This window comes from Micrasema longulum, unplaced genomic scaffold (assembly GCF_059751315.1).
Source record: "Micrasema longulum isolate JH-2025_06_02 unplaced genomic scaffold, ASM5975131v1 h1tg000097l, whole genome shotgun sequence".
Lineage (NCBI taxonomy): Eukaryota > Metazoa > Arthropoda > Insecta > Trichoptera > Brachycentridae > Micrasema > Micrasema longulum.
In genome coordinates this window covers 2,607,162-2,633,017 of record NW_028277303.1, presented here as the reverse complement: position 1 = coordinate 2,633,017, position 25,856 = coordinate 2,607,162, and the positions used below count along the sequence as shown (strand labels likewise).

Below are 25,856 nucleotides of genomic sequence, written 5' to 3'. Positions count from 1 at the left end.
TACGCATTTATGTATACAAAATTAAAAGGTCCTGTTTTACTATATTCAGATTTCAAAAACATATTTCATAGTTGTCAAATATTGCGCAGTATCTGCATTTTATTAATAAGAATATGGATATTCTATTTATTTGAGAAGTTCAGTCAGTTATCTTAATTTAATTGGAATTTATTGCAGCCGTGGTTTCAAAAAGTGTTTGGATTATCATCTCGCAAGTCCGTGACTGAGAGGAGTGTGGAAGGAGGGGAGATGCAGACGATGATGCAAAACAATTTGGAAAAAGCTGATTCCAAGAAAGTAGGAGAAGTGTGTTTACTGACGGATAGTCCGTACAGAATCCTCAGGGTAAGTAATCTTCATTTTTAATTAACTACGTTTTACTATTTGAGAATTACAAAATATGTCATTGTTTATTCGATGGCTCCATTACCAATACAGGGACTATGAAATTGTAGGAAAAATTAAATCCACGTATTTTCTATTTGTAAGTTACCGTTCATTAAAGCTTAAAATTTGTTCTAAAATTGTTGCAACAGAGAGGGAAAACATTTTCGAGAAGGGAATATGGAAGTCTGGACCAGCGGTTGCCATTCTTTTGGCTACAGAACCCTTATCTATGAATTTTAATAACCAACACCTCATTGTTTGCATGTTGTAATGTTCAGTTTGAAAATAAAGTCTACAGGTATTTTGAATTAAAAATTATCATTTCACTTACTAAATGTGAAAAATTAAAATTTTTCTTATTTTTAATAGCATTTAAATTAGGTTTAATTGCCGACAATTAAACATGGAGATCTGAAGCGGCATCCAGTCTAGTTCTGAACCTGTTTATATAAATTGAAGAAATATGGTTATTTGAACATAGGCAGGTCATGAGCCCTGTAAATACCTAGACTTCCATCTGTCCTTCTTCAAAATGTTCCACATCTCTATTTTAATGTGTTAATTTCATTTTGGGGTCCATTTTCAGTTAATCGTAAATCTGTTAGAAAATGGAAAAGATAGACGGGTTTTCTTTTTTTGTGAAACTACTTACTTCTAGAAAACTCCCAAATAGATACTACCACATTCTGTATGTCAGCGTACCAATTACGTTTACTAGTGCCTTCAAAGGCGAACGTTTTTTCGAAATATTTCTTTAAAAAGACGGATAAGTCGTAAAAGGTGATTTCTGCATTCACTTCTCAAAAACACTTCTATGGAAAGTATAATGGTAAACTATTTATTGTACATAGAGGGTTTACAAATAAGAACGATAGGAAAACTTACAATATAAGAAATCAAACACTGATTTGAGTCTACTGAGCACTTTCTTTTATTTTCACAAATATAAAAACAAAAATTTCATAGCAATTGTTTGGCCTTGTTAGGGTATTTTCAAACGATGTAATTAAATGAAATGTGAAGATTATTACATGGATTAAATGTATTTATATAGCTATATAATTCAAGGTACTTAAGTAAAAAATAAAAATAATCTTATGATCTATAACATGTACATTAATCATAATTTTCGACGACTCTGTGCAGCATTTCGGGCGATACAATGGCTATGGTACGGCGAATGTTGGCTTCGAGCTCATCAAGAGTCCTAGGTTTGTCGGTGTAAACCTGTGATTTAACATATCCTCTCAGAAAATAGTCTAGTTGTGTCATATCACAAGGTCTTGGTGGTCAATTGTAAGGACCATTATGTAAATAACCGATTCACCAAATGTTTTACTCAATAACTACATCGTAACGCCCGCTGTATGGCAAGATGCGCTATCTTGTTAAAAATGAATATCGTCCTTATCAATTTATTCAATTTAAAGAAAAAAAAAACATTCAGAATGGCACAATAGCACTCACCATTCGCAGTAACGGTACGTCCTTGCTCATTTTTGGAAAAAAGTACCACCGAACAATATATCATAAATAATCCACGCCTGGGCCCCGATTACAACGGGAAGTTAACACTTATCTTCAATTTTATCTACAAATAAAATCCCGTTTTCTGTTCGAAGAGCAGAATATGTATACATTTTTTTCTTCTAAACACGTTCAATTATAGGTTTCCGACAAATATACTTTAAATGTTCATGCAAATATACTCATTTTCGTACACAAATATCAGTTTTTCTTCATAGACAGTCGAAGATAACTCCTTTACTTACCATTGTAATCGGGGCCCAGACAGTGAGTTTTTCTGGATGTAATGGAGCCTCATCAATCATTTGAGAGTTTGACTCACACCAATAGCGGCAATTTTGCTTGTTGACGTAGCCGTTTAGACACAAAAATGAGCCTCATCTGAGAAGATGATTTTTCGAAGAAAATCGGCATTTCCTTCCATCTCTTCTAGAGCTCAATCAGATAACTCTCTACGCGAACGATAGTCAGTTGGCCTGCGCTTTTGATCCAATACCATTTTATACAGATGTAGGCCCAAGTCCAATCGCAAAATTCACCAGATAGTTATTTTGAGCAAGCCTAACTCTTGTGAACGGCGCGAAGCGAAAACATGATCGTTTTCTGCCACACTTGCTCAAACAGCGAGTATATTTTCTTCACTGCGAGCATTAGGAATTCGTGTCGGTGTCTTACTATCGTGTAGAGTAAATTTAGTCCCAAACTTTTGAACTATGCGACGAATAGTGAGCTCAGAAGGAGCAGAATGACGACTATGTTTTGAACAAAATGTTATTTGAGTAAAAACAAAACTTCTCGAATTTGGTAGAATATTTGAACAATTATTTCCAAACGCTGTACTGGGGCAACGTGAAACGACTCGCGATGAAATGGCAAACCTTACTGATGACAACTCGTCGCTTTAGTTTGTTTTTGTCCAACGGACCGTTTTTAACGAAAACGAGTTAAGTAATAATAATAATATTTGGCTGATTTATATAGCACCATTTTTGTAAAAAATCACCTCAAGGGTGCTTTACAATTTTATATCTAAACTATCATTCTAACTAAACTTGTACAGAAGTTCCGGGGAAGCCTTTATTTTTAAAATTAAATTTAAACAATATATTTTTTTAATTAATGTGTTTTTTTAAAGAATTTTTTCTGTCTAAAGTTGTGGTCCTTATTTATGCCTATTTCGAATAAAAAAACTTTAAAGCTCTATTTCAGCAGATTTGTATTTTGGTCTGCTGGACAAAAACAAACTGAAGTGACGAGCTTAAAATATGGCCGTCATGAGTTATAAAATTCCTGTCGTCCTTATTGGTGAACCCAAATAAAAAAAAATTAAATGTAAATCTTTACTATTAAATATTTATCTAAAACAGTGTTTTTACACTAGAATAATTTATAGCCCTTGAACTGGCACCTGATCATCTTGGGAGTTAGGACTTATCTCTCAAAAATGTGTAATGAATAAATAAATTGACACACCCATGAATTTTGTATAGCATTCAGACGCCGCGTTCTCACGTAAATACTACTCATGAATTTAACTACTTTATTATTTGTTTTGGTTCATATTTTATTAACTCTGAAATTCGGCATTATTTTTGTACCTAAGTATTAAATTGTACAAAATTTATCTTCTTAAAAATATTTCTCCTTCGATGACGTCTGACTTTGTTTACTCGTTACAAGTAAAGGAATTGTCTTTATAATTTTATCGTCGATAATAATCATTACTTTTCTTTAGACTAAATTATAAAACAACAAGGAAAGTTTCTGTAACCTTTCTATCGATAAAACAGTCAAGTATCAAATTACAACATTTTAGATAAAATAAACAGGAGTATCAAATAACTCATTAAGGGATGATGCTATAATATCAGCCGAGGGTTAATGAGGATTCTTCTAAAAGGTTAATACCATAGTAATTAAGAAGAACTTCTAAATTTCTTCTTCTTCTTCTTCTTCTTCATACCATGTCCGCGAGCATATGGTGTCCACAAAGATCCTCCAAGCATCCCTGTCGGCTGCCAGCTTCTGTGCATCCTCCCAAGTCATTTTCGCGTCCCGTAGTTCTGACACGAACTGCACACGAACAGTCAGCAGTGGACGTCCAGGACGTTGGAAACTGACGCCTTGTAAAGTAGTCATGCGTGGTTAAGGCTTTCAGGAGGCATCCGCAGCAAGTGGCTAAGCCAACCGTATCGCTGCCGTTTGATGACAGTTGTCGCTGGAGATTGCTGCGTCCGTTCTCTTATTACTTCGTTCCTTACAAAGTCAAACCACCGCACACCCAAGATTCTTCTGAGACACCTATTCTCAAATCTCAGATTTTTGCTGTTTTAGGCCCTAGTGAGGTGCCACGATTCTCATCCATTGAGGAGAATAGGTGTTTTGCAGGCGATCCATAGGCGGCATTTGGTTTTCACTGAGTAAATATACGATCTCCAGTCAGCCTTCATACCGTTAACTGTGGCGCCTGCTATTCCTAGCCGCACCCAGTTCTTTTCGAAAGCTGCCATTTTCCGTAACATACGAGTATACTCCCAGGTATTTAAAACTCTCGACCCTTTCGATGACTTGTGTTCACAGGGTCTGGGGTTTTTGGGCATCAAGGCATGTAGTGTTACAATACAGCGTATGGGTTTTTGCATCCTTAAATAAATTGTTTCGCAAAATAATACTGAATTTTCAAGAATTACAATCTTTAAAGATTGGCTCGTTTAAAAAAACTTTTATTTTTAATGGGAGAATAAAAAAGCCACAAGCAAGATAACAAAGTTACTCCTAATTATTTCAGCAGTTCATACCTAACCGTTTTTTTTCCATAAAACTGTCAGACTTGAGATTTCGTACGTATTTGACTGTATATTATATACGCTTTTGATACGAGTAGTATCTTGCTATTTCCCTTGGATAAATCTTGTTTTTCTCAGAATACATATGAGTAATTGGCTTTATTTCCGAACTTTCTTTTAGAAAAACTTTTCAGAATCCAATATGACTTCTTACCCTTTCAGTAATAAAGTAACAAAGGCTACATTATTGGTTTAGATTTTAATGCAATTAATGTGGGTATTTTTTTTTCGAAAAACCTTTTTCTAAATAGTTACGAGGTTTCTACTTAATTAGACATGCTCTTCCCTTGCAACAATTTCAAAATGTTTAATTACAGGTTACCGACGAAGATACTTTTTTTTAACAAATATACACATTTTTGTACTTACATTCTTATTTGTATACAGTCAAAGATAACTATAAGTAAACGTCAATGTCTATAAAGAAAAATATTTTTTAAACCAAAATATTTTTATAAAAAACTTGAAGTTTCTTCGTCGGTAAGTGGTCGGTAACATGTAATTAAACATTTTTCGAATAAAAAGATCATAAAAATATACACATTTTCGGAGAGAAGATTCGATTTTACTTTATAGGCAATTTAAGATAACTCTCTTAACTTCCCGCTGTAATCAGAACCCTGATGATGGATTGTTCAGAATAAATGTTAAATAAATCGTTCGTGCTTCTAAAAAATATATATTTAATGCCTGTGTTTAAAAATTTGTTGATAAATAATGGATTTAATACACGGGGGATTTTTATCAAGATCGACAAATTTAAACAGTTAAGGGGTTGAGATCTTTGCATCACCAAAATAAACAGAGTGTGAACTGAAGACGAGTGTTTCCACTCGATGACTACTTTCGGGTAAAAAACCTGAAGTAGGAAATCTGGTAGAGATTAGATTAGATTAGTGGTTAATTATTGGCTGGTGCGTGGGCCAACGGTGCCTGGGGTCTTGAATTAGATTCTAGGCAAGGACGACATGAAATTCAGTGGAGAAATATTTTAAATTTTACTGTCCCTATTTCATTGCCCTGTGCACAATCAGGTGCGCATATAAGTTTTTCATTTCTGTCTAAATATTTGTCCATCAAAAACTGTGCTATTTATTTATTACTAGGGTCTCTAAAAATTGAGGAATATTCAAACAAATATTCGGTTTTAGGCAGCGGAAAGCGGTAACGTAGAGGAGTTTCGGGCTCTGTATGTCGCCCGCCCGGAGAGGCTGGTCGTGCGAGATAACCGCGGGCGCTGCGCGGCTCACCTCGCGGCTGCCCGCGACCGCCCCGCCATACTAAACTTTGTCAACTCAGCGGGCGGAGGTCAGTGCAAAACAAATATTTTTTTTAGATGGGAGTTGCTTAATTTATGTCTCGCTTATTATGTGCAAGATTGACTGCATTATGTTACTTCTAACTGCTGTTACTATTATTTGAGGATCTGAAGGGATCGTCAGCTATGGCAAGATTTGTTTTTTTAATAGATAACCGCAGAAAACCCATTCGGAAGAAACTGGAATGTTCCACTGAGATAATGGATTTTGTATCCTGCTTTATAGCTCAGATGTCTGATAGTTTTGCCTAGAAATAATTCAAGAAAGTTTTAATAACTTGTGTGTCAGATGGAGCTGGGAGTTGCCAATAACAAATTATGTTTGCGACCTTGAATTCTTAATGGAAGTTTTTAAAAAAATGCAAAATATGCCAGAATTTTTGTCTTTTTGAGAATATCACGACATTGGCTTAACCCGGACAAATACTGTTAATAAACAGATAAAGAGCACTATTTAAGCTACAATTTGATCTTAATCAACTTTTTGCTAAAACTTATAATTTATTATATAGATCAACAAATTCGCGCTAGGCCGCGCACGCGCCACGCAGCGTAAAAAGTTGTCATAAAAAGAATTGCATTTTAAACAGTGCTCTCCATTCTTGTAGTTAACAGTATTTGTCTGGGATAAGCTAAAGTCGAGATATACTTTTACTAAGAATTCAAGGTCGCAAGCAGAATATGTTATTGTCAATTAACAGCTCTACCTAACACACTAGTTGTTAAAACTCCTTGATTTTTTTCCAGCTAGAGTGCAATTTACCGACTTGACGTTTTGGCTATTAATTATAAGTTTAAAACCAAAACTAAAAAAAAATACTAAAATAGTGAAATCATTATTTTAATTACAAAATTCAATAAAACAATGTTTACATTGTTAGCGAAACTGAATTAACGTGTGTTTAGCGCTTAGAGTAATAATACGCCACTGGCTAATAGAGTCGCCAACACGGACAATAACCATTCTATAATTACTCTGGGCAACAAAAAATGTTTTTGCTGACTCAGAAATAAAAATATGTGATTCTGAGAGTATTTTTTCGCTTAAATTAAAATATGATATCGATTTTTCCCCATCACCCAAGGTTTCCAAGAAACAGGCGTTTATAATTTCAAACATTTTAATACTTTTTGCATTCTTAACTGTTTGATATTCAAACATTCTGACTTATCTAGAAACTTTGAGCAACCTTTTTTTAATGCTTGCTAAGCTGCATTCTCTAGTGCCTCAAAGTTTTCACCATGCATTGAGTGATCGTCACAAATATTCCTTCTTTAATCTTTGCATCACTTGTTTAAGGAAATTTCTGTTCTGAGGTACATGAAACCAAGAGGTTATCCGTGGATGGAGAAATTCCGACTACATATTTAAAAACAGGATAAAATACTGAATTAAGTGCACCTCGTACGACAAAAATCATGTTGACTAGTGTTACTACGAAGTTAGCTACAGTTTACAGCAATACAACGAGCCGTTGAGAATTGCAAGCGTAAACCGAAATCATTATTACACGGTTATTGTTAAACTAAAAACCAAACTACGAAGTTTGGAACGATTTAGTTCTATGCAATAGAGGTAAAGGGCGTCTCTTTAAGCGAGAGCGAATTATTACTCTGAGGTTTAGCGGTTATGTGTCAAACTATTCAACAAGATAAATATGTAAAATTGTAAGCATTTATGTTTTATTCCACCCACTCTTAGGTCATTGCCGGATACCGGTGTTTTAGAAAAAGCGTCTTTCATTGCTTACCTTTACATTGACAGTTTTATATATTCATGTGATATTTATCCATAATAGAGATGTTTTTTTGCCAAATTTCTTGATAAAACTTAGTAAAAAAAATTTTTATGGACAAAGAATCTGTCAAACTTCTTGCTCTAGTTTTAATACCTATTTCTTTACACCATTCTTAAGCGTGGTTAGGTTTAAGTGTTTGATCGTCATAACCAAAAAGACATCCATACTCTGCATAAAAATTACCATAAATATTTGTTATTTTTGTGAATATGTTGTCGTGATCGTAAAACGACGACTCAAGTGCGAAAAATGCGGCTTTCTTTTATATTTGATCTAGAAAAGGTTTTATATTCCCGGTTTAAAAAATATGTATGTGTAATTGACCCAAGTATGAAGATGTAGTTATCGAGTTGTAACATAACGTGTCAAATGATATTTAAACGAGTGATGTAACAGATAGCCGTTTGGCCGGATGCCGAATATTCGGCGAGCCCCTTAGCCGAATAGCAGGATATTGAATTTCCCTCATAGTTAAAAACAAAACTTTTAATTGGCATAACATGAAAAGGGGTTAAAATATTTTTAATAATCACTTATCGATCTATGAGTTGCATATCAATTGAAAAAATAATATATACCGGTTAAATTCTTTTTCTAGAGTGTATCTGAACACCGACGAACGGTTTTATGCAAAAAAGTCAATTACTTCCCTTTTCCCAAATACGGTCGATGTAAATAAATTAATTTAGTGGCTTTGATTTCATGAAATTTTCGCTGTTTAATGAACATTAGAAATTCATCATATAATGAGCTACTATCCAGTATCCGGCCGGAAAGTAAAATTAGGCCGGATAGGCCGGATACCGGATAGTTGCCGGATATCCGTTTCATCTCTAGTTTAAGCCGCACTCGTAAAAATATGAAGAAAATCACATGCGTCGTTTTTCTATGATTATGACGATACAAGCGATACTTATACTATAATATTTCCGCATTACTTTTGAATGAACAATTTCCCCCCTTATTGACATCTCAAAAATGAAATAAATTTTTCCGTGGAAACATCTGTATTTTTATTTATTTAATTTAAATTAATACCTTATGTTACAAAGGTTATAAAGCAAAGTTTTGCGTTTAAAAGGCAATGTACTCTAAAGCGGCGTATTCACATGACTTTTTTTTAAACATTACGAACTCCATGTTTATTAATAACGTTTTATTTTCGTGTTTGTCATATTATGTACCGTCGGAATACTGGTAAAACCCTTTAAATGCATTATTGACTATGCTGAGAAATAATTTTACTCAATTACATATTTTGGACGAGATACATATTTATAAAACAATCTAAGTTTATTTAAATTGTTTGAATGGATGAAATTTCGGAAAAAAATATCTAGTAAATGGAATTAATGGTTTTCCCCAGAAAACATTTGAAAAATGAAAAAATGTGAGTGCTGTTCACACACGATAACTTTGAAACTAAACTTGGGAGGGTTTAGATGGTTTTTACCAGTTGATAAAGCACGAAAATTTGCATGTAACTGCATTTATAACTTATATTCTCAAATATAGTCATTTAGAAGGTTTTACCAGTATCATTATTAGTGTATGCTTGATTCTTTGTTTTATATTTTTGTTAAATCAGTTGTTTATACATTATGTAGGTATTTTATTGTTGAATAAAAAAAACAGTGGTATAGAGGGGATCCTAAGGAGTGGGAGCGACATGTTGGCCATCGTCCATACATCCTCTGCTTCTCATTAATCTGAAGAGTTTTTATTCCTTGGGGATATTTTTGCTAAATTTACTCTTTGCGCAGAGTCCCCCAGGACTCTATAACACCGCGCCGCGGGTGGGCTTTTGGATCCCCTCAATGTATATATTTAGGTACAATTTTTTAGGGTGCTTTGTGTGAATTTTAACTTAAATCTGTTTTAGATCTGAATATACAAGATAACGCTGGAAATACACCACTTCATGTGGCTGTAGAGTGTGATGCCTTGGAAGTTATTAACTTTTTATTGCAAGTGTAAGTAATTTTATAAATAACTTAGCTTTAGTCTGTAATTCAATGAAAACGTGGATATTCTAAATAATTTTACACGTTTTGTAGATACCTGAAAAAAAATGAGAATTGTTGCACTATATAAGAAATATATTATGCACTTATGTTTTTGGTAAGTTAAATAACAAATTTCAAAATGTCAATTCTTAAATATTCGGACAATTAGTTTCGCAGATAGATTTTATAGGAAGGAAGACACTTGTGACATTTAAAATACAGTCGTTGGCCAGTCTTTGGCCACAAAAATGCTGGAAAAACTCAAGACATTATGATCAAACCAAATGGTCCAAGAAGAAGTATAAAAATTGATAAGATAAATTATTCACCCAGACGAATCTCACCCTTATCAACAAAGGTTTCAGCTCTTTAATTTAACAAAAATCAATTGATGGAAGATTTAAAGAAATTGGATTTTCAAACATAGACAGAATCATGAATGTTACACAGTGTGAAGTGGCCACTTTAACAGCCAATGATAGTTATTAGCTAAACTTTGATATTTCCTTCTGTAAAATGCTCTCCATCTCTGTTGTAAACCACTAGATTGTTTTTAAACTTCAAATTTTATCAATTGAATTCAGATTATGGTTTATTATTTTGAAAAATCCTACGATATGTAACTGTATTTTTACATACGTCCCAAATCAACACAAGATAAAATTTTCATGAAACTGGAAAACATTACTACTACTACTACTACTACTACTACTACTACTACTACCATCATGCCATTTCCCCGTAGGGGTAGGCAGAGAGAATGGACCACTACACACGTCTATCCTAGCATACATTCTTAGCTTCCTCCACATTCATACATCTTGTCATACATGCCCTTCGGTTCAGTCAGCTTTTGACATGACCAGACTTAAGATTTTGGTTTATCTGATCATGCCACGTCTTCCTTGGTCGTCCTCGTCTCACGTTGCCGTTCATTTTTGCCATATATATTTGTTTTACCATTCTTTCGTCGTCCATTCGTTCTACGTGACCAAACCATCTCAGAGACCCTTTCTTAATCTTATCAATTATACTTGACTCAGATTTACACTCTCGCCTGATTTCATCACTCGTAACCCTGTCATACATTGATTTCCCACACATTCGTCTAAGAGATCGCATTTCAACCGCGTTTACTCGGCTTTCATCCTTCCTCTGCCAGTTCCATGTTTCACTTCCATACATAAGTGTTGGGACTAAAACTCCGTTGTGCACTGCCAGTTTAGCTTCGATTGACATATTTTTATTAGAAATTACTGCGCTTAGTGCTCCGTTCATTTTGTTGCCCGCATTCACTCTTCTTTCATCATCTTTTTCTACTCTTCCATCTCTTGAAAACATGCTTCCCAGATACACAAATTCTTCTACTTGCTCGAGACATTCGTTGTTTACATTTATTATGCAGTCAGTAACCTCACTATCCCTTTCAAATACCATCACTTTTGACTTACTTTACATCGTTCATCGCCAATTCGCTCTCCAGGCATACATCATACATTCTAGAGACTACCTGTTGCAAATCATCCTTGCTGCTTGCTAACAGAACTGCTGTGTTTTGAAAAAAAATATTTCTTAATAAATGGATATGTTTATGTTAATTGGTGTGTATTGTTTTCGAAGGCCTGTAAACACCAGCATTTTGAACGACAAGAAACAGGCCCCCGTCCACCTGGCTACAGAACTCAACAGGCCTTTGACGCTGCGGGCTATGAGCGCACACCGTCACGTCATAGACATCCAGCAGGGCGGTGAACATGGACGATCAGCTTTACATCTTGCTGCCATATACGATCACGAAGAATGTGCCAGAATTTTGGTAAGTTCCAAAAGCGTTTATCTAATTGTAAGCAGTAAACAGGGGAAGGGAGGGCAAAGCATAATGTATTTTTTACTCATCACTACATGTGCGCAAAGCTACCCTGATGCACGTACTGGATACATCATTTAGACAAACTCGGAATATTGTTGATAAATTCACCTGGTCCATGAAGAAGTAAAGATATAAAAAATAAAAAATCAGGCGTTGCCTAATATGTAGGTGAAATAATTCAATTAGATGAATCTCACCCCACAAATAAAGGTTTCAGCTCTTTAACTTCACAAACATCAACAGATGCATGAATTAAAGGAATATAGATGTTCAAATATGGGCAGAATGGTGAATGTTACACAGTGTGTAAAGTGTCCACTTAAACCAGCCAATGACAGGTCATTAGCCCTGTAGATACCTAGAATTCAATATTACCTTCTCTAAAATGTTCTTCATCTCTGTTGTAGTATGTTAATATTAACAGCTCCCCAGAGAGTTGAATCCAGTCCTTGTCTACAAAAATTTGGACAAACTCTAAATATTGCAGTACTTTAGTTCAGTCTAGCTGCGACATGTGACCACGTTACACGTAGGTATTTCGTTTCGTTTGAATTTTAATTAATTTGTTTTTTTTTAATGCAACCACACTTTGATTCATATAATGGCCACACTGATGATTAAATGTCAAATGGTCTATAAAACTGCTTCAAAAACAGAAATATAATTATACGGTTTAGTCACGTAATTAGGTAAGTGTTTTGTGTAATGCTTAAGGTAGCAATAATGTTCTAAAGGAAAATCATCATGTTTGATTTCACGTGTTCATATTTGTTGACGTTTAATCATCAGTGTGGCCATATATGAAGCAAAAATTAGTCTAAAAGATAGAGAAGATTCATAATTGCACTCCTGGGGTGATATGCCAAACGCTCTCGCGGCCGTAAAAAAAGCTTTTACATACAAAATACGCGAGATAAAAGTGTTTTCTACGGCCACGAGAGCGGTTCAGAATAGCACCGCTGCGCTGGGCTTGTATTCTGAACGAAATTGCGCGCAAAGATACGAGTATATCTGAAGCGCAAAACTTGATCATCGTTTGTATACCAAAGCAGTTCTCAATGCACTATTTGGTGACCATAGGTAGGTACACCTGTACACTTGTATACCTAGGAAGAGAAGAGATGAATTAGGTTAATCGTTAAATCGATTTATCTTCTAACCTCGATTCTAAATTATATGAAAAATAAAAAAGCCAACAATCGAATAAAAACCTTAAAGAATTATCGGCTTGCTGAGCGATTGGGTGATTTTGCAAGTGCTAACCAATGGATGGTCGTACCCTAAATATATCACAAATTGGTATAATCTTGATATATTATATACATTTTAAGTATTTTGCAAATGGATATCTTATTTATAAGTAAAAATGAAACTTATAAATAAGATATCCATTTGCAAAATACTTAAAAGGTATTTGTAATTAATACAACTAAACACACAACATACATCTCTAAATAACAAAAAGCAACATGCTTTGACAATCTTCGAATAAGCCTCCGTACTGTTTAAAAAAAAATAAAAGTAAAATAAAAGAAATTTCAGAAAGTTTTATATACAGAAAACATACAGAAAAAATCTATTTAATGTGATTTTCGACTATTTACATTTTTGGATAACTTCCTAAAATCCGGTTGCTGGTGAATGCCAAAATCATCTTGCTCGTCAGTCAACATGTTGCTGTATTTGTTTTTTATTAGGAGAAAACCTGTTCACACAAAAAGGTTGGCCGAAAAAACGCTTTGACAATTAGTGCACAGTTGAGTATATTTTTATATTTAATTGGGTCCATAACCTTAAAAACTGCATCGTTTTCATTAATAGTACTTTTTAGTGCAATATCACTACGGAGTGTAATTATTTCCAGCTCGACTTTCGCTTTATTAGTAAAACACATGTATTTTCATATGTCAAAAATTTCAACATAAACTTTGCAATTCGATATTGAGTATTCTTCTGTCCACCTTTTTGTTTAAGGGCGCCTAAAATATAAGTCGCGAGTAAAAATATTAAATTTGGCTGTTTCAGATCACAGAATTCGGGGCATGTCCACGGCGTCCATGCAACAACGGTTATTACCCAATACACGAAGCTGCGAAAAATGCGTCTTCTAAGACCATGGAAGTGTTTCTGCAGTGGGGAGAATCCAAGGGCTGCAGTAGAGAGGAGATGATATCTTTCTATGACTCCGAAGGAAACGTTCCTCTTCACTCGGCTGTTCACGGAGGAGACATCAAGGCTGTAGAACTTTGTCTCAAGTCAGGGGCTAAAATATCGACGCAACAACATGACTTGTCTACTCCCGTGCACTTAGCTTGTTCCCAGGTATGATTTACTAATGACTTAAAATGGATTGATACAAAACGTTATATACATTTTAATATTTTTATTAAATTTAGCCCATATAAATAAATAGATTCAAATAAAAAGATTTTGCTTTTTACTAAAAGTTATTTTGTTTTTTTTTATGCCATATTTTTAATAAAAAGGTCGATTTGTATTACTAAAATACAATGTACGCCTATAGATATCATAAAAATATGCATATTATCATATTAAATTATGTTTATTATGGAGGTATTGTTGTCGCATTATTTTTATTTATTTGCGTACCGTCCCAAAATGAGCTTATTAATTTCTGAGAGTATAATATGTGTTTTATGTGAAGAAATAAACATAATTGTATACATCAATGTAGCATATATATTTTTTAATACTACAGTATTCTAGGAGACCCCACATGCAGTGGTGAATAACACCCATGCCTTGTTTCAGAAAAATCACATTTAATTATTGTGATCCCAGCACTAATCTAATGCCAAGCGTCTTAGATACTAAACAATATGGTCAGCCTTTTAATTCTATTAAATTGAAACCGGTTCCGCTTGTTTTAATTGTATCTTATAGCAGATAATAAATATGTTTCCAGGGTGCGATCGACATTATAAAGTTGATGTTTGGAATGCAACCAACGGAGAAAGCAGCTTGCCTCATGTCTTGTGACGTTCAGAGGATGACTCCGCTTCACTGTGCGGCCATGTTCGACCACCCAGCCATAGTAGAATATCTCATACAGGAGGGGTCGGACATTAACCCGCTCGATAAAGAACTGCGGTCTCCCTTATTGCTAGCTGCTTCTAGGGGAGGATGGAAAACAGTTCATACTCTGGTATGTTTACGAATCGGAACTATTTTTCATGTAAAAATAAATACTTGGAAATCTTACTAAGTAATAGAAATACCAATAATTATTTCTGAATTTATTATCGTTCATGTTTTTTTTTATTATTACTTTACAATCAATTCTTTAAAAATTTAGAAAATTAAAAAATTAAGTAAATACTTATAATATTTCAATTTGACGAGCGTTCCGAAACATTTACAGTGTTCCATAAAATTATAAAGCAAACTCTAACGTCTTAATATCATTTTAAAATTTAATAATAGTAAGATATTCGTATTGTGATTGAATGGGGATTGAACCACGGACCTCCGATCCGTGACTCCGCACAATGGTTTATTTTGAATTAATTCTAAAATATGTGTTCATTTGAGTGCTCTGTGCAAGAATTTTTTTTTTTAATGGTCTCAATAATTCACAATTTGAAAGTTGGGGATTTTATTACGATAAACCTTTTTTAACGAAAATTAACATAATTTCCTTTTAAAAAAATAGTACAAATTATTTTTTTGCGTAAGTATAATGATCTGTTTGTTTACTCCAATACAGTGAACAATGTTTAAAAAAATACGCCTTTCGCTCATAAGTTAATAGAGTGGATATTGATTACCTAAATATTAGGGTAGATCAATCTTTTATGGAAAAAAAAGAAATTATCAATATGGCTCTGGAAAAAGATGTTCTATAGTATGTAGAATAGGGGAAAAAACAAATAAAAAATTATTGTTTAAAAATTATTTAAAATTTAATAATTATTGTTTTTATCTTGTTTATGTTTTTTTTATTATTGAGCGATTTAAAAAAATACATTCATTTCTGAAATGGCAAAATGGTATGATTTCCTAATTTTTTGTGCGTTTTACCCGACTACAGCCCGACTTAACACTAGGCGTGATAACCGTTAACCGAAATTTTGATGTTTATTTTAAAAGAAAAAATAAAGTATTCTGAAACTGCTCAATACGTATAGTAAAAATATATACATTGCATCCATTATTCATATGTTTTATCTTTGTAATTAATACAAAAAAAAACGTATTTGCTTACGAAATTTTTTTATTTAATAATAGTATGAAAATGCTAAAATACCTAAACGTCAACGGTCTCGCGGTAAATATTATCGTAAAAATATATTTTTTGGTTTATTTTTATCTTAATCTGTAGGCCATATAACACCTTTTTCAGCATGGGGCCGTTTTGAAATTTCAAAAAATAAGAAATCGAACCACCTTACTAAATATCTAGTAATTACTCCATACAAAATTTTTACATTATGAATAAGGAGTATTTAAAAAAAATTACATACTCGTAGTTATCTTAGATAGGGTCTGAATTTAAGACTTTATTTTTTCAATGTCGGAGGCAAGTATTGTATAAAATTCTAAAATAAACGTTCATTGTTCACAACGCGAAACAAAAAAAAAAAACTCAAATACAAAATGAAAGCTGGAACAGGAAGTGAAAATGATTTATTTTCAGATTCGACTTAATGCCAACATAACTCTTAAAGACATGAACAACCGGAATGTACTGCATCTAGTGGTTCTCAATGGAGGTCGTCTAGAAGACTTTTCTAATTTGTACAAGGTACTCAAATCACATCCACTATGAAAGCGTAATTAATAATCTGTATTTATTAAGTTCTCACTTAGTTTTTATGAACTTCTAGCACGAAAAGAGTAAGAACATCCGCCAGTTACTTAACGAGAAAGACAACATGGGATGTTCACCACTCCATTATGCAAGCAGAGGTGGACATATCCGTTCTTTGGAAAATCTAATACAACTCGGAGCTTGTATCAATTTGAAAAATAATAACAACGAAAGTCCGCTGCATTTCGCAGCCAGGTAAAAATCCAACAATAAGTCTATATTTTAATTACCTTTATAAGTATATCCTGTCTTTAAAATAATTCATATCAGGACCCCGATTACAATGGGGAGTAAACATTTATATTCAATTTTATTTACAAAGTAAAATTAAGTTTTCTGTATGAAAAATTGAATATGTTTACAATTATATTTTCTAAATATGTTCAATTACCGGTTACCGACGAAGACACTTTGAATTTTAATACAAATATACACAATTTCGTACATAAATATCGATATTAGTTTATACCGTATCAGTATTTACCGATGAAGATAGCCGTTCATAATCGCGGCCCAGGGCTCCGATTACAATGGGAAGTTAACAGTTATCTTCGACTGTCTATGAAGAAAAACTAATATTTATATAATTGAACATGTTTAGAAAAAAAACTTAATTTTACTTTGTAGATAAAGTTATAGATAAATGTTAACTTCCCATTGTAATCGGGGCCCAGGAGTACTTATAAAGTACTTGTTAAACGGCATCTGTTTTTGTTTTACGCTTTAGGTACCAGTCCTGTGAAATATTCCAGTGTGAAAACACCCTTTTAAATAAATATTTCAAATCAACTATCTCGGGAATCGAGCCCGAGACCTTTTGCATGGTAGGCAAACGTGCTGACCATTACACCAGCCGACATTATTTTGTGCTTGTCAATTTAAGTTTTTTACAAAAACTCCTTGAGAATTTCAAAAAAAAATATGTATAATATGTTTTCTCATAAAATACATACGAGCGCGAAAGCATGATTAGTGTAAGCATCCAAAGGGCTGGAAACTTCTTTCAGGTATGGTCGCTACCACACCGTTTGCCAGCTGCTCGATTCTCTAAAGGGGGCGTTCATCATTAATGAGAGTGACGGAGAAGGGCTAACTCCTCTCCATATAGCCTCGCAGCAAGGCCACACTCGCGTCATCCAGCTGCTGCTGTCCAGGGGCGCGCTGCTACATAGAGATCATCACGGCCGCAACCCCCTGCACCTCGCTGCCATGTCGGGGTACACTCAGACTGTTGAACTCCTGCATTCTGTGCACTCGCATCTTCTGGACCAGACGGATAAAGATGGGGTTGAAAACAAATTCATTTTTTTTTTTCCATTTTCAATTACTGTAATGCATATAATCTGTCAAACAAGAGTAGAACATCATTGAGTTCGCTGCGCTGGTATTCTTGTGGTAACACTTTAAAGAATGCAGTACTTACTGAAATATAACGCCTAAAGTCTGTTCATTATTACAAGAATTTCCAAATGAACAAACCAGCCGCGTGATAACCGACGGAGAATAGCCTGTTTCACACATATCATCTTAATCTTAACGGCACGGTAAAATTATAATGGATCGACATTTTTTAGATTCGTTTGTACCTTTTTAAATTTAATAATATTTATATTTTTGTTTTTTTTATATAAAACTCCATAGTTAATGATTTTAATAAAAATATTATTAAAAACGTCTCTTATATAAAAATAATTACTAACGTTCTTATAATTTACCCAAATATTTTAATTCTGGTTACCATTTTTGACGAGTTGTAAATAACTCACTATTAGAAAGTGGAAAAGTTGGGGTAGATTGGGCTTCAAACCTCAGATCTCTGATCCATGAGTCCGCAACACTAGTCACGGGACCACAACTCGAATCAAGTAATAAAGTAAAACTTAATAAAACAGATTTTAATGATAATTTTATGAAAATCATTATTAAAATTCAGCGAGTACTGTCAGGTAAAAATTCTGCACAATGAAATCGACTGGAGATTAGTCGGTCTCTTGGTATACTCTTGGTATAATCTTGGTTATTGCGTTTGCCAGGCATCGAATAAATGAATAACTGTAAAACAATACGTATTGATCCACCGTATTGTATTTTATCATGCCGTGTAAAGTTTCGCCGTGGTGTGAAATGGGCCAATTATGCGATATCACGCAGTGGGCTCGTGGTTTGCACGTTCACAGCGGTCCAGTCTCCGTGAATGTACGGTAGGTAATTTCAAATATGAGTACATGTTATGTATTTTAAAATAAAAAATCAGTTTAACGGGCTACAAAATTTTGTGTTGCCAACAGTAAAAAAGCGTATTATTTCAGAATAATTTTTACTCTTATTTGATCGATTGATGTAAGTTCATGAAATTTCAAAGAAGTTTGTTTTGGTATAATAACAAAAAAATACTATTAAACTATTTACTATGATTTTTGGGTGATCCCGTGTAAGTTGGATTCGTTTCAACTATTCGGCTACCATTGCTGGAGCCATCTTCAGGATAAAGTTAACCTGACTTAAGCTAGGGTTTCCTAGGACAGCGGTGCCCGTATTTTAACGGCCGTAGTGAACGGTGATGCAGTGGACAGCCGTCGTAACGGTGACTAGAGTGTGGTTTTCTAGGAAAACGGTGTTATCAACACCATTTAACACCGTTTTCCTAAGAAACCACTCTCTAGTCGACGTTACGACGGCTGTCTACTGCATCACCGTTCACTACGGCCGTTAAAATACGGGCACCGCTGTCCTAGGAAACCCTAGCTTTACACGGATCACCCAAAAAATATACATATTGATAACAGTGACCGTGAAAACCTACGCACCCATCTCTACTATTTAAGGTTTTATTAGTATAATTTGCATTTTACTATTTTAATTTTAAAATCCCGGGTGAAACGTATTTAATTATTTACGATACGCTTATTCATAATATTGGTGGGCCTATCGTCTGAAGATAAAACTCATCATCATCATCATTCCCTTTCCGCATCTAATGGTGCATAGGAAACTGCATTGGTACACTTATCCAACTATCTTGATCATTTTTATTGCATGAAACGTAACTAAAGGCAAATACTAATTGTAGATGTGAATACTGCATAATATTTAGTTCAATTTGTTTATTTGCGAAACTTGTAAAAGCAGTTTTGTTATATTTAATTTTGTATTTTAAAAAAGGCTGTACAAGCCGTAAATTCAAAATAAGCTTTTTGGTTTTTAAATGTATGTCAACTCGTCAGTTGATTAAACTATGTTTATTGGTCTTTAAAAGCAATCATTTCGACAATTATTATAATTAAAAAACTAAAGAACGAGAAGTAACAATATTGATGACGTCAGACAAAAACGTGGGTTTGTGTTTTTTTGAGTTTTAATGTTTTTATCATATCAGTTTTAAAAACATAATAATTTCAATCCAATTTCATTCCATTTTTGCATTATTAAAAAAACAATACATAAATTTCACAGTTTTTTCTTTCAGAATACAGCTCTTCATTTGGCTACAATGGAAAACAAACCAAAGGCATTAACTCTATTACTTAATATGGGATGCAAGTTGACGTATAATGCTATGGATATGAGTGCAATCGATTATGCTATCTATTACAAATTTCCGGAATCAGCTCTTGCAATGGTCACACATGAAAAAAGGTGACATATTTACTTTACAATAATATATTATAATTATGTCTATTGTGGAGAAAAATTAACATTTTCATAAAATATTATTAAAAATTAAACATTCCAAAAAACATGTTGTTTTCTGTATTCGCTTGCAAGTAATAAAACGAACATACAAAATATAAAAGAAAAGATTTTTTAGGATCACAAAAATAAATTTGAAGAATATCATTAATTTTATGCATAACTTTAAAAAAAATTTAGATCGGTATTACAAAATTAAATGTATTTATTATTAATATTAAAAGCATTCACTTTGTGGTCAAACGTTTTACTAAATGTTATTAAATATTTATATATAACCACTTACCGATTTTTCTATGACGCAGAAACGCGTACGTCTTGAAACCGGTAGACATAGAAAAGACGGTAAGTGATTGTATACAAATATTTAATAACATTTTTTTAATGTATTTATTAAAATAAATTTATTTTGTATACTAATCTCGAAATTATCGCAATAGTAATGAAGCCGGTGAATGGTTATTCCAAATTTGTGGATTTAATTATCACTTATCTTTTATTTCTATATTAAATCACAATGATCTTCCACCAAGAATTTTCACTAATAAAATTGAATGTTTTAAAAAATTAACTCTTTGAATCTTCATTATATGAAATAGAATCTCATTCTTCTCACGCGATCTACAGTTACCGGTTTATATGAGAGTTTTCTTTTAATCTATTTTCTTTCACAACTTGCAATTCGTATTAGCTGGCCACAATGAGCCGAGTCCAATTTACTAATTATTGATCGATGTATTGGTACAATGTCTGAAAAAAGTATCATTACGTGTGGAATTAGTATTGGCAGTTATTCTAGTCGGCTCCATAAACAAATTTATTACCTTAAAAGATGCAAATAACTTTTTTGTTTTAATAGCTCTAACTATAATGTTTTTTTTCATCTATTGATATATTTTACATACCCCTTAAATAATAAAATAAAATAAATTAAGACTTATTATTTCTGGCTGCGATACGATTCCACTTATTATTTAATGATGCATACTCCTGAACACTTACTCCCACACTAATACACATAAACACACATCTACACTTACTCTCATACAAATACACAAAAACACATACCTTTGTTGTAACACAATTTAATAATATGTATGATTTTTATTTAGAAACTTTGCTGGTCTGATTTTTTAAAAAATATATATTATTTCATTGTCGACTGTTTGTTTCTTTAAAATAAATAAATAATAAATAGCTTAACATGTATTGTGTTATCTAACATATTTATGTTGAAATCACCGCAAACAATAATATTTGTTTTTATTTAGATTATGTAAAACTTCTTCTATGTTTTTTTGGAAGTCATCATATAAAACTGATGGAGGACTGTATACACATACAACAATAAATTTAACGTAGTTATACAGAAAGCAGCCAGCCATAGAAAAGTGAAACTGAGATAATAGCCATTTTATAAAAAGAGAGAATTATAAAATCTACACAATCGTTTGAATGTTTTTGATAAACAATGAATACATAAGTTTTTTTATATATTACAAACAAGAATCTTATTGCGTATTTAACCAGTTTAAAAGATTTTAAAAGTACTATAAGATTTTTCTAGTTTTGTGGGTGATTTCTGCAAATTGAGAAATACCGTTTTTGTGATCGACACCTTTTTCCGGAGGTGATTAATACAGTTTTTTATATGAAAGCGGTCTGGCTGTTTTTAGCAGAACATAGAATCGACCTTACTGCACCCGATGACATCAATATCTCATTTTTCTGAAATTGTGGACTGGCTGCTTTCTGCATAACTACGTTCAATTGTTCCAGTTCTGTACAACTATAATAATTCTGTTGTTCTCTCAATAGAGACGGCCATGTCGGTGTGGTCAAATTTAATACATTTTTCTGCATCGGATTTGTACAAATGGATTTGTCCATGGTTTGCCATCATCTAAAAAAAACTCTGCCAGATTTATTCCGCTGTCCATGGCTAGGCGGACGAAAAATACAGTTTGTTGAATAGAATTCTGTTTGTGCTATAGACCTAGAATCCTGCACGAGTATTTTCGACTCGATGACCTTTTTCATACAAAATCCTGAAAAATGCAATCGAGTGGAGACAAGTCCGCCTCGTTATGCAATAGTTGGCCAAGGCTGATCACTATTTCTTTATATAATTATTTAGGTATGCTGCATTTGTTATACCGATGCAGTGCCCTAAACGCTATGGGTGATGGAGTTCTAATTTAATTAAATTCCAGAGCTGCTGAAATGATGATACTCCGATCAGATAAACATCCCTGTGTGACTTTGGCTCTGATAGCTTTCATGCCGCGAGTATTTGAAGCTGTGCAGGATAAATGCATAACTAAAGCCAACTGCAAAAAGGACTCTAAATCTTTTTACGTAAGTCTATAAAATCTACAAAAACTTACTTAAAACTATCGTTTTCCCCAAAATGTTCAATAATTTATATTTGTATTTTCGCTAAATAAATTTCACAACTATATGTTGAGTTTATTAGGATCAAAATATATTATAAAATGTATAGAGACTATAAAGAGTGAAAGTTTCCTAGTGGGTAAATAATTTGATAGAATCTCACGCACATCAATAAAGGAAGAATTGAAGATACAACATGCACATTATGTTGGTGTTTAGACATAACAGATCTTAAGAAAGATTTTCGTTTTACCCACTCAATTCCACTTCATCTATGTTGTAGTAACTATCGTTTATTAAGATTTATTTATCATTCAAATGAACCATTCATATGCATGACAAACTTAATTTGTGAATTGTTTTTTTTTATTTTAATGAGGTATTTTCTGCAATTCTTTATTACTTAAGCAGATTGAGGTTACCTATTGAATTAGGGCTAGTTCTCAATAATGGACATGTGTATTTTTGATATAGATAAAATACAACTTCAGTTCATTGCTGTGTCCTGTTGTATCTTGTGAAGACTATAAACGAAAGAAGAGCTTCACGATGTTCCCATTGCCTGCATTGAATGTAAGTCACATAACCACAAGCATTTACTAAGATATTTTTTTGTTTCGAATAATAGATCAAGTACAAATTCAATTTCTACCAAAAAACCCAAGCCGAAATTTCTTCTTTGGGGATAACTGATGATCCTAAGTATCAGCCACTGTGTGTTGCCAATGTAAGTCAGAAATCGTTTAAATTATACTTTTGACCTGTAAATACTCAATGTTGTAAGTTTTCAAAACTTTCTTGCTACGCTTAAATAATTTATAATTTAACAAAAGCTTTAAATTCATATTTAAAAGAGGGAATTTATAAATAATAAAGAAAATAATTTACGCTGATATCCTATCAACATTCGTAACTCACGCTTTTTGTTTAAATGTCAACGATGTATTTTAACATTAATTTAAATGCCCCCAGAAAAAAAAAACTAATTTTATTAAACCTCCACTCGTTTGCAAGTGATTTTGTGGCAAACAGTGTTATTATCACAAGAAAAAAGAAAATAAAACACAGGCTCGAAATTATCCTTGTTATTTATTTATTTATTATTGTAAAAAATAAATTACTAACAACACTCACATTATTCATATTCTCATTCTCATTCTGAAAAATGGGGTCAGTGCCATATAAGCCCCTGACGTCCTGCGTCCTTCTTTAGATCTATTGTGACGGGTCTCCGTGAATTAGTCCTCGCTCTCGAAACCGGATCATTAGAGCCTGGGTAGAGGGCAAGTGTTCTCATATCGCTAAATCTCCCACTCCAAGCCCAAGTTTTCAAAGTATCCGGCTATTAGACATCCTCAGGTTTCACCAGTCCCCCAAGGATGCAGCTTCATTTTCTATTTAAAAAAATCCATTCACATTTAATGTTTATAGATGTTTCATCATCTGCAGTGCAGGATCTTTGTCTAGAAGTTTCATTTTAGCAAGGAGGTCATTCAATCTGCAGTGCCCTCTAAGGGCCATAGTGATAACCCTCACTTGGTTTCAGCTAAGTTTCATTAGGTCAAAACATACCTTTGGGAGTACCTACTTCTTTAGTTCTTCGCTTAGTGCTGACCAGGTGCTTCTTGCTCTGCTCCCGGGCCCACGACCTGGGTTCATTACGAAGCAACACCCACATACGTAGATACATAAACAAATATATCGCTGGGCACTGGGCCAATAATGTATATGTTAATTCTTATTAACATAATTAGTATCTATACATTATTCTACTTTAAAAAATGAGATGTGCCTTCTCGTTATAGCTTTATTTTTCATTTGCAAATAATACATTAAATTAACAAAAAATAATCTTCATTAAGTCGGAGTAATGAGACTTTTTGCTACTTTTGCAAGACGGTTTTCGTAAATTCAGTCAAATGTTTGTTAGATACCTTTGAATTCTTCAAGCAAGTCAGTCGAAATACATAATAGAATTTACGAGTAGAGTGTCATGACTAAACAATCATCTATTGTAGTTCAACTCAAACTTGATAACTTTCTGTAAAATAATAACCTACCTACTCTCAGAAAATAAATTCAGATTTCGGACAGACATGGATACTGAAAATGCAAGGGCTTATTATTTTTAATAAAAAAATGACAGGTGCCGAGACGCTGTTGGTTAAACGGCCGACAGTGAAACTGGCGTGGCGGGTTCGATTCCTGCCATTTGCAAAAAAAAACTTCTTTTTTTTCTCATCTAGTCTGGGTGTTGGGCGTATTTTTTATAACTTCCTTCCATGTCCTCTCTTTCCTAGCTGCTAAAAAGACTTTAAAATGGAGGCTTAGCGGGTTATTCTTTTAAAAATAATATTTTTTTAAAACAGAAGCAACAATTAATCTTCTAGATAATATTCTTGTAAGTTTGGATATTTTTCTAGACCTAAGAAAGACATTTAATTCGATTTTACATAAAGTTTTGTTGTAAATATTGTATAACTTATAAATTCAAGGGAAGTCAAAGTTAAATTTTCCTCTCGTGCATAGTGTAGTAATGTCTGCAAATATGTACTTTATTTTATTAAAAACCCTCTTGTTAATGCAAAGTCATTTATTGGTAATATATGGTTTTGTAAAATCCCCCGACTGTCGAACCGAGTCATCGAAAAGGCTCAGCGTTTCATGTACCAGGTACCTTCATATTATGTACTTTCCCGTTACATATTAAGTAACGGGAAATGGCGGTTATCAAAAAGAGCCGAGAGTTCGGCCAGGAATAGCAGATACCGCATTTAACAGTTTGATGGCTATCTGGAGATCGAATATTTACTCATTCAATACCAAATGCCTGCATAACACCTATTTTCTTCTACGGATGAGAATCGTGGCACCTCACTAGGGTGGTCTAGAACAGTAAAATAATGAGTTTTGAGAAAAGCAGTCTAAGAATTTCGGGTCTGCGGTGGTTTGTTTTCGTTGATGCAGCAACTTCCTGTGGCAACTCTTACCAAGCGGAGGTGATACGATTGGCTAGGCCAAATATACCGCAGATGCATCCTGAATGCCCTGACCATGCTTGTCAAATTTAGAAGGCATCAGATTCCCGGCGTCCGGGATATCCACTGCTAACTGTTCTTTGCCAGCTCACGTCATAACAACGCAAAACCAACATGACTCGGGAGGGTATACAGAAGCTCGCAGCTGCA

General features: G+C 33.5%; 1 protein-coding gene across 1 annotated transcript in view; it reads left to right on the top strand.

The window, feature by feature from the left end:
• The first annotated feature begins 246 nt into the window (after window positions 1-246).
• The window catches only part of TrpA1 (Transient receptor potential cation channel A1), a 38,931-nt gene continuing 13,321 nt past the window's right edge, over window positions 247-25,856 (top strand). Inside the window, exons 1-12 of the mRNA XM_088236639.1 lie at window positions 247-345; window positions 5,912-6,068; window positions 9,760-9,850; window positions 11,504-11,699; window positions 13,779-14,075; window positions 14,680-14,919; window positions 16,411-16,518; window positions 16,601-16,779; window positions 17,592-17,871; window positions 20,051-20,220; window positions 22,488-22,632; window positions 23,143-23,241. Coding sequence (XP_088092765.1) covers window positions 250-345; window positions 5,912-6,068; window positions 9,760-9,850; window positions 11,504-11,699; window positions 13,779-14,075; window positions 14,680-14,919; window positions 16,411-16,518; window positions 16,601-16,779; window positions 17,592-17,871; window positions 20,051-20,220; window positions 22,488-22,632; window positions 23,143-23,241 — 2,058 coding nt within the window. The 5' untranslated portion in view covers window positions 247-249. The remainder of the gene's footprint in view (window positions 346-5,911; window positions 6,069-9,759; window positions 9,851-11,503; window positions 11,700-13,778; window positions 14,076-14,679; window positions 14,920-16,410; window positions 16,519-16,600; window positions 16,780-17,591; window positions 17,872-20,050; window positions 20,221-22,487; window positions 22,633-23,142; window positions 23,242-25,856) is intronic.